Source organism: Bombus flavifrons, chromosome 2 (assembly GCF_040668555.2).
Source record: "Bombus flavifrons isolate JBK064 chromosome 2, iyBomFlav1_principal, whole genome shotgun sequence".
Classification (NCBI taxonomy): domain Eukaryota; kingdom Metazoa; phylum Arthropoda; class Insecta; order Hymenoptera; family Apidae; genus Bombus; species Bombus flavifrons.
Genome location: NC_138443.1, coordinates 4,156,030 through 4,166,489, shown reverse-complemented (window position 1 = coordinate 4,166,489; position 10,460 = coordinate 4,156,030). Strand labels below are relative to the sequence as shown.

Here is a 10,460-nt window from a genome sequence, read left to right as displayed (position 1 = left end):
CTTTTCGTAAAAGAAATAAATTTCAGGGTGATAGTGGTGGTCCACTTTTATGCAATGGTACGCAAGTTGGAATAATTTCATGGGGAAAAGGTTGTGCTCGTCCTAATTGGCCAGGCGTATATTGCCGAGTAGACTTATATTTAAATTGGTTAAACGAAACTGTACAGAACAACACTGCGTTTCAAATATGCGTTCTTGATATTACAAACGTTCTCATTATAAAATTGATAATATTCTTTGTTTTGTAAAATAAAAGGTATTTAAAATAAATTATATATGTATGTGCGAATAATTTATAAATCAAATGAAAGATTATAGGTCAAAAGAAAAATATTTTATTGTAGCAATAACATTTATATGTACTATACGAATGTGGTAAATAAATATTAAATAGCTTTTAAACTTGGCGCAAGTTTTATGCATCCTGCCATCGCTACATCAGCATTAAATAAATCGAGATACTAATTTATAACATTGTTAATTAATAGAATTTTGTAATTGAATAAACTTTTCCTTTGAGAATTATTCCTTTTTTAATTTATTCTGTATTTTTTGATACGTAGTACTCGATGAATACAGACAAAATATAGCGGTTTCAAGTTTGAGAATCCATTCGCACTAATTCAAAAATTATGTATTGTAAGCGTATTGTATAGCTTTCATTAACGTGATAACCACGTAGACGGTGAATTTTGTTGTTTATTGCAACATCGTAAAGTATCAAAATATGCCCTTATTATTATTATATGAATCGATTTGTCAAATAACATTTTTCATAAAGGTTTAAAGGAAATCTATACATACTGCTCACGAACACAACGATCTAAACAGGTCTCGACACTCGTATACCAATGCCTAGGGAAACTGTTCGAACATTGAGTCTTGACTAGTTATGGAAACTCAGCATGGAAGACAAGAAAGTTCTTGTTTTGCGTATGCGTGACATGCTATGAATATTTCAGACTAGGGTACTTTATCCGTCTTTGTCTGTCTCGCAAGAACGCGAAATTTGTCGACTTTTCATGTTGATTTTTCACAACTGAACACGAGTCAATTTTTGTACGGTTTTCCTAGCATATATGGATACCTGTTTGTATGATCGTGCCCACGATCGAACCATATTGGACGATTGGTCTTGAAACTCCCGCGGTGGAAGATGTTACGATTATGCGGTGACTTGTGTTTCTCCAATCCGCCACTAACGACGTTACTGCAGAGTAGTCAAAACAATAGAGTATACAAGGCCATAATTTTGTTTCCCCTAAAATGAAGTTTAACCATACATAGAATTGTTTATGAATAAATAATGTATACTTACTCATAAAATATTATAAAAATTGTAAAAAATTTACTTGGTTACTTCTACCACAAGGTACTTTATTGAAATTGTTTTAACTACTCGACATTAGCGCCTTGTGTGCGATGGACAATACAAGAAACTTTCTGTCCTCGAATCTAGAACTAACCCCAGCGTAGGAGTTTTCAGACCTATGTATTAGTGATGCCGATACATTTGAATTTTATCGATATGTATTGATAGATACTCAGAGTATCGATATAATATCGGGAATAAAATATCGATATTATCAATATCGATGCTCAATGACTGAGTTAAACTACTTTTCATAATTTTTCACCACTTATTTAGAGTAAGTTGTCATGTTCCGGGCTCGTATCGGCGCAGAATTATTTCGCGGCGATTTTCTCACGGACGTTACGGGTTTGCAATCTTTTAACTATGAGGTGCTTTCATCGTACATTTAACCTGGCCCCCGATAAGACGCTTTTACGCCGAACTTACAGTGCAGGCACGACGGTGTGCCTAGTAATAGGCGCGAAGTATGGCTAGTAAGCTAGTAAGCGTCAGTAGACGCCTAAGGTTTATATCGTATACCGAATCGTCTACGCAGAAATCCTCGAGGACGGGAAGACTGGGGCATATGACGATCGGCTGTAGTTTCCACGTGATAAGAGAAGACGATTTCTGCGACAGCGGGTTCATACAGCTCGCGAAAAAGTTTCTGCAACTGTATTTTTGGCATTGAGCTATTAGTAATAACTAAAATTAACTTAACAAATGCGTGCTTTTTACAGCATTCGGGTGTTCTTACTGCTGTGCCATCCAAGAATTGCGACCTACAATTTCTATTAATCTCGTACATTGCCGAAAGGAAATGGAATTAAGAACTGTATGTATATATTATGTATGAGATATATTAACAATGGTAACTCTAAAAATTGGTAAGGCAGTGGAGATAAAAATGCACGCGAGATTCCGAAGAATAAGAGACCAAGTTCAGTGATACAGATCCTTTGATACCTTGTCCATTGCCGTAGGGGAGATGCTAGCCATGTTGAGGTGCTGCTTCCCTTTTGATAGGTGTTGGTATCTGGGGTAATAACATAATAAAGAAGTAGTTCTTATTTGCATACTTAGACCTCGATTGTCAAATACGTGGAAGCGGAAAATACAAGAGTTCTTAGTACTAATGTCAGTAAAACAGCAAGACGTCGGTGGGTCGACATCATAAAGTACAAATACGATATTTCATTTCATTTCATTCATTCATTCATTCATTCATTCATTCATTCATTCATTCATTCATTCATTCATTCATTCATTCATTCATTCATTCATTTATTCATTTGTCACAGAAAACTGTTTAAATGAATATTGATTATGAATCATTATTTCCAACAAAAAAATTTAACAAAATTACGACTTACAAAACAAGCATGTACACGTTATATTTAATACCTTTATATTTGACTCGTATATTGAAAAGTAAACTTGCCTTTAATTTTGTTTAATTCGTTAAAAAATGGTGTAACTATTAACTCTAGCTACAATATATGTAAATAATATTATGTGCAAAATATCATACACGATTGAAACATTTCAATGTTATTAAACTTTTATTGTAAAAGTAACATTAGTTAGATACAAAAAAAAAAATGATAATATAATCATAATAATCATATATTTGAGATGGAAGTTGGTCTGTATTATCATTATCGTGGTGCCATTTTTTCCTTCCACGCCTTCTGCTGCTCTATCCATTGTGAGTCAAGTACACGATTACATTAAGGAGAGAGAAGAGATGGTATTTTTACATAATGGCATCACACAACGAATTCTAACTTCTCGATTCAAGCGTCTGCTGCGGACAAATTAATCAACATTATCAGATCACTAAGAGCCTTACCCTCACCACGGGAGTTCCCAGACCTTTACATATAATTTTGTCTCTCGAACTGAAACTAGGATTCCTGATGCGGTGTTATCACGTTGTTCGACACAGCTAGTAATAGAGCCGGCTATGACCATTGTCGTATATAATTAGAGATAATTTTGCGCCGATACGAACTGGGAACGTGATAATTTGCTTTATATATGTCGGAGCAACCTTGTAGTCAGGATTGTGGGTGTTGGTTGAGTCTTCATTGGAGTTAGCCATCGTCGCGATACAATAAAGACACGGTTTATTAGCACAGAAACAGATGATACAAATTTGACAATCGACTATGATGATTAGGCACCCGCGATACTAGTCACAATGGTCTCGGGTACGACAACGAAACCGCGGTCAGAGGGATGATGGATGAACGTGCTCGCGAAGTCTAAGTCCGCACAATCATTCGTAAGAACGTTACTCCCTTCAGTTGACGAGATCGCGTGAAAGACTGTGTCCCTCGTCCCGGTGATGCCACAGAGGAAAACTATCTCGGGGCGTGTCGAAGGGCCCGAGATCATCGGATTCGCCGAGGATAGTCTTCGTACAGAGAGTAAGGGAAATTGGCATTGCTGCTAATTGGTCAATTTCCATACCGGTGATTAGAAAAGATGCTAATTGCCCTCGAGAGAAGGTTGCTAATGAGCACATCGACATCCGGCAAACATCTTACTCGAAGAATAGGAGCTGTGTGTGGCCACGGGACAGAGACCGTTAGAATGTTTACTGTCATGTCTTGCCAGGGATACTTCTTTTAATGGCGGTTATAAAATACCTTTGTTAGACCAAGCGTTCATCCCTTGACTGCGGGTACGTTGGCGACCGACGGTCGCCTCGAGCCCAAGCTCATTATTACTAATCCCGGATAATTACAATTGTTTAATTACAGCTATAGTAAACTCCAGGTTAAAATGATGCGGGATTCCCCAGCATTCGACCGTAATAGGGGCCAATCATAAATTTCATTGCTTGCAGCGAGGTGTGGAACCGCTTCCAGAGGACCAGGAATAGGGTCACATGGTGTTTGCAGCGCATTCGTCGCCATCTCAATGAAGTATACCAAAAAGAGGAAATAAACCAGTTCAGTTTCCTGTTGAGTGCCGAAGCGTGTAGACGTGTGTCTAGTGCCGTGTGAAATTCACAAAAAATACGTGACGCCCATCCGTCGAAAGTGATCAAATTGTTTCGAAGAAATCGGGGAACGTACATAAAAAGAAAGAAAAACAATATTTTCATCGAATTGAGATACTTTCGCTCTTTTTCGAAGTCAGTATAAAAATAAGACTTGCGCTTCTGCATTCACAACCAATCACCAATCCGTATTCATATACCACGTGGCCCGCTCCTAGGAAACGGCTTCACTTTCTGTAGTTATTATTCGAAGTCTATACATATTCGTCTGTTCATTCTTGCTATCGAATTTTATTATTTATAAAATTACTTTTAGTCAAAATGAGTAGAAAAGATAATTATGATATTTATGTTGGTGGAAAATCTGGAATTTTCAAAGGTAATTGTAAATACTTAATTCTAACATTATGTCTACTTTAATTTGAAAAATCGGATGTTTTACAATAGGTTAGGAGAATTAACCTAAAAAGATCGTTTTTACTTTATGTACGAAATATTGTATTAATAATAATGGCAGCTAAACGAAATATATAAAATTCAATTGTGCATTTTATCGACAGGTGTAAGAATAGATAAAAAACAATGTGTATCACAAAATATACAGAATTTGATTTCCATAACTGATAACGATGAGGTTACAACAATGTCTTGGGGTGATGATGAGGAAAGAGAAATTCTAATTGCGTGTGGTGTAAAAGACATTAGGAGGTTATGTATAATAAGTCATTTATCAATTATACTGAAATTTCATTTATTATTTATACAAATATCATAACTTCTCTTATTTTACAGTATAAAAGTTTATGATACCGATTGTTCAACATTTACATGTTCCTTCTTTTGCAATATTGGAACAGGAAAAATTACTGGCATATCTCGATATAATGAGTAAGTAACTTTTAGAAATATCAAATAGTATTGTGGTGTATAATTTTAATATGAGATTTTATTTACAGAGCAATTTTGTCTGCTGTACAATCAGGAGAAATAAAACTCTGGCGATTTCAAGAAGAAGATGGATTTTTGATGAATGCTGGTAAAAATTTAGATAAAATGCGTCATTCGAGAATAAATAAACATATAATAGCTACTGGAGGTCAAGAACATGCATTAAAATTATTTGATATAGAAAAACAAACACAAATATTTATAGAGAAAAATGTACCTCCTGATTGGTTACAGTTAAGGGTTCCTATCTGGATTTCTGATATAGATTTTCTTCATGGTACAGAAGAAATTGTTACAACTAGTAAATACGGATATGTAAGATCTTGATTGATATATATCAATACATCATACATATATGATATATCATACATATATGATATATCATACATATGTATGATTCTAATATGTAGTTGTTACATTATGTAAACATTTTCTCATTGTACAAAAATGAAACTTTTAAGGTGCGTTTATATGATCCAAAATCACAAAGAAGACCTGTTATAAATGTTGAAGTAAAAAATGAAGCATTAACAACTTTAACTGTGGTGCCACAAAAAAGGTATGTGTATATAACACACATAACAAAATGTAACGTGTATTTTTTAATGGATATCATACATAAATATGAAAAATTGATTATCTAATTATAGGCAGATTATAGTTGGTTCTGGCAAAGGTATAATGAATCTCATAGACTTAAGAAAACCAGCTAAAGTATTAAATACATATAAAGGATCAGTTGGAGCTGTAACAGGAATAGCTTGTAGTAGAATTGAACCTCACATTATTAGTGTTGGTTTAGATAGATTTTTGCAAATACATCATATGAATACAAAAGAATTATTAAGAAAGGTAAAAATAATTCAGTATTGGAGAATTTTATATTAAAGAATAGTATTTATCAAGTATTTAATTTAATCAAGTTGCTATTTATTATATATTGTTCTATATTGCAGGTATATTTGACGTCAAAAATATCATGTATGTTGTTACGTTCAGAGTTTTCACTTGCTATGAATAAAGAAGTTAACGAAGAAAATACACAACAGTGTAAGAATAAAACCACTAAGAATTTTCAAGGAAAACAGCAAACTATGCGAAGCAATTCAGATTCTGATTCAGAATATGATATGTTATTTGAGAAAATGCCAGTAATTAGTAACAAAGAAGATAGATCAATAGAAAGAAAGCAAAGGAAAACAAATCCTTCAAGATTAGATAATAAAATTGTAAGTGATTTGTTATATTTCTTTTCTTTTCTAATTGATTTACAAATTTCAATGAATGAAGATAAATGATATTCTTTTTATTTTTTAATATGCAGATTTCCCGTAAATATGAACTAAGGAAAGATGAACTGTCAAAAAGACAGTATAAGAAGATAAAGAGGTCAAATTCGATAATAGAGTTATAAGCAAGATAATAGTGATCACGAATTATCAGCATCTAATATTAATTATTAGTATTGTTCACAAGTGATAACGAAAATCTTTTTATATTTTCATATGTTTGATATATGTTATATCTTATAAAATTTTTAAAAATTTGTATTAGAGAATATTAAAGATGTTAATACATATGTATAGTATAATATAAAGATAGGGTAAAGGCACATAGAAATCATTACAAACAATGAAATAAAATGTCTCAGTTACGATGTATTTTGTCACTCAGCAATTCGTTTTTTTTTCATTTGTACCTTACATGTACAAGGGACATGAATAATACGCTAATAGCTTTTGCCCTGGATATACAGTACTGCGACGCGACTAAGTGTACTGTCTAATTATTCGATTAATTCTTTTTATTGTACAATTTATTCTTAATACCTTGTTTATAGTGTTTTGGTTCATGAATGCAGCATATACCGACTTCAATGGTTTCTCACACAACAGTAACAATGTTTCCTGTTAACGTTACATTAACTTGTGCTTTCAGCTACAACATGTAATAATATTGAAATCGGATGCGCTGCAGAATGTAGGCTACTGTAGATTTCTTTACGTCTAAAAACTAGAAAAACAGTGAACGTGACAACTTGCAAAGTTGAAACGTATTTTGTACTAAAAGGAAATAATATTCGCAGCTATAGCACACTAAATCTTATTCGGCTACAATCATTTCAGCTGTACAAAAATCATTGTCCCCTCGCTACGCCTCTTGATAATTAATACTAACGTAAATTTGCTTTATCCTGACTGTGCTCTCATCTGAAATGGAATATTTATTCTTATCCTTGTAAATGTACCTAGGAATAAACTCACTAAATTACAGGCACTGTCCCCTTCAAGATTCAAATAGGTAGGTTTCATCTATATTTCTGTAGACGAAATGGAGCTTTGTGCCAAAAAGGAAAATATATTCCCCGGCACAGAGGCCACTTATATACAGATTTCCACATAAATGTAACACATGCAGATATCCTGCATAATTTATAATTCCACCTCTTCTTACATGCAGTAAGCGTAGAATGAAGTCTGTTTCAAGCTGAAACAGTGTTTTTTTAATAAAACATTTTTACAGGAATGCTTTCTGCCACTCATTTTATAATTTGTTATTTAAACAATATACAATATTGAGTAGAGTTTCTATTTTATATAATTCTCAAGTACAGTTCAATATTGGTGCTTGTTTAATCTTTGTATGATACTATTAATTTTGTAAATATTTACGAGAACATATAAAAAATAACAACATAAAATACAATTATAAAATTTTTCATTCACTGTATTTCTTTTCTAATGCCAGTTGTTTCTTTATTAGTGATTAATAACGTATTGAATTTAGTGAGAAATCGTAAAAATTTTAACATGTTCTCTTTTCAAAAGGAAAATTTGTGAACATATTAGTTAATTTATAAAAATCTCTTGCATATAAAGCAAACACAAACATAGAAATATTTAAAAGAAGCGCTACTAAGTAAAATTATATGTATGTATATACACACAAGTCTAAAAAGACTAATATGTTCGTAATTAAATAGTTTCATAAATAACTTGAACGAAGTGCTGCAAGTATTTTTATATATTAATTAAAATACCCGTGACAACGCATATTAGTTGTGGAATTGTTCTTATTTTTCACATTTTGTAGGCCTTTCAGTACTTAATAATGTATATTCATCTCATAAATGTTATTTCTTAAAAAACGTACATGAAATAATAACATATAAATTTAACAAGTATTGCTTTCCTGTTGTGAAACATTTCGTGAAGCTTATGTAGAAGTTAGATGATAATACAATTAATTTCGAACATTTTATCTACTATCTATGTATTTTATTGTTTGTTATTCATTATCTGCACACTACTTCCATTTTATCGTTATATCAGAGTTAACGCAAGATCAAAAGCACCATGTTTTTCTCTTTTTTTTTTCGTTTTTTAAAAATATCACATGCTGTGCAATCGTTTAAAACAAAATCGTTTATTATGCATATCAGTTTCTAATATTCAGACATCCAACGTGACAGTTCATGGATAAGAAGCTTTTTTTATAGATAAACATACAGGATATATGTACATGTTTAGACGTTTGCTTAACACTGTATTTCGTTCCTGTCAGGAGAAAGCATGGAAGGCCTCTGTAAAAACGAGGTCCATATTTATTAATTATGGAGCACTCTTTGACATACGACTATTCTGTTTTATGTCTTCTGCACATTTTTCTATACTATATGAGTAAAGTAAATTACTTCATAATCTTTGATTTCAAATAAAATACAAGGATACCAGTATTAGGAGCGTAGTAACATCATAAATCTAAAGGATGCAAGAAACTACTATTTGTTTCCTCGAAAATTCTACTGAAACATTCCCAGTGTACGATTGAAGAAAGGGTGTACAGAATATCATACCCTGAGTAGATAATGGCGTAGCAATCGTTCCTGGCAAGAAGCTCGAACGTTTACGCTGAGTAGCATTTGTACCATAAAAAATTAAGTTTAATTATTTTATACAGTATAGAGCATTGAATTATCGTTTTGTCGCGTCCAGTGAAATTCATTTCATCATTTTCACGCGATTATATTTCAACACGATTACATTATTTTAGATAACAGTTAGTTTTGTGACGTAAATTGATCGAACGAGCGAAGAACAATTTTTCGCATATTTTTCCTAAGTTCTTAAGCATTGTACAAGCAAGCATTAAGAACAAACGAAAAACAAGCTCAGTCGTACACTGCTTGATGTCGTTATCTTATAACGGTTTGACGTTATAGTCAAACAATTGATTCACAATTTCATGCTTAATGGCATGTTAAGATAATATTGGCTCAATCTCCTCCTGATACGGCTACTTCTCGCCACGCAGATTCTTGAGACTGATTTACTAAAGTTGACTGAGGTTCAGAAATATCTGATGCTGCAGGACTCAGCGGCGGACTAGGTGTTGCGGGTGCTTCTTCAGATTGGTTTACTTCAGCTGTATCTTGTTCAGCTTCTGCTTCACCATCAGGAATGGAAGCCTCCGATTGCACAGAACTCGGAGCCTTTGACGTAGAATCCTGTGCTCTTAACGATACAGAACTATCTTTGTTGCTACTGCCATCTTCACCTAAACATTGATATTTGTTCGTTATTAATACCTTTTAATCTTAATAATATTAATGCTGTATACTTTTGTCTCGAAAAAATGTAAATTAAGATATATTCTTACCACAAGGCCTAAGAACGAGGTAGAAGAGTAAGTCGGATAGAGAAATTATACCGATCACTTTATCATCATCATCAACCACTACTAACCTATGAACCTAAAAAAGTTTTATGACTTATTTATATATATTCACAGTCATATAAAATAGTACATTATACTACAAAATTAAATAATTATAAGCTCTGTTCTGTTTAAAATGTATTGCAATGAACAATCAATAATCATTTCTAACATTCTTTTAATATGAAAAATATGAAGATTATACCTCTGCTCTAACAATTCTCTCCATAATAGTAAATAGGGTTTCATCTAATTTACAACTTTGAACTCCTTCAAACCATTCATTACGATGCTCATTTGCTTCTCTTAATGAAATATCTAAATTATTATATGTTTTTTCTGCAGCTAAGTTCTGTGAAAATACAAAAATAACGTATTAGGTAATATTATTAAAAATAAAAGTATAATATTTGAGACTTATAAAATTCACTT

The 10,460-nt window shown here is 32.6% G+C and overlaps 2 protein-coding genes across 3 annotated transcripts in view; one reads left to right on the top strand and one right to left on the bottom strand.

Annotated features, from left to right (window-relative positions):
* Nucleotides 1–4,600: 4,600 nt before the first annotated feature.
* l(2)k09848 (WD repeat domain 74 lethal (2) k09848) lies at nt 4,601–7,648 on the top strand. The gene is made up of 8 exons (XM_069132567.1): nt 4,601–4,743; nt 4,925–5,072; nt 5,157–5,252; nt 5,321–5,627; nt 5,774–5,871; nt 5,963–6,164; nt 6,269–6,541; nt 6,637–7,648. Exons 1-8 carry the CDS (start codon nt 4,686–4,688, stop codon nt 6,724–6,726), a joined length of 1,272 nt encoding a protein of 423 aa, XP_068988668.1. The 5' UTR covers nt 4,601–4,685; the 3' UTR covers nt 6,727–7,648.
* A 940-nt stretch (nt 7,649–8,588) lies between these two features.
* Nucleotides 8,589–10,460, bottom strand: part of SNF4Agamma (SNF4/AMP-activated protein kinase gamma subunit) — a 131,568-nt gene continuing 129,696 nt past the window's right edge. For both annotated transcript variants that reach the window (XM_069132552.1, XM_069132550.1), the window contains exons 14-16: nt 10,234–10,380; nt 9,972–10,065; nt 8,589–9,869 (exon numbers count right to left, since the gene is read on the bottom strand). In XM_069132552.1, coding sequence (XP_068988653.1) covers nt 9,589–9,869; nt 9,972–10,065; nt 10,234–10,380 — 522 coding nt within the window. In that variant the 3' untranslated portion in view covers nt 8,589–9,588. The remainder of the gene's footprint in view (nt 9,870–9,971; nt 10,066–10,233; nt 10,381–10,460) is intronic.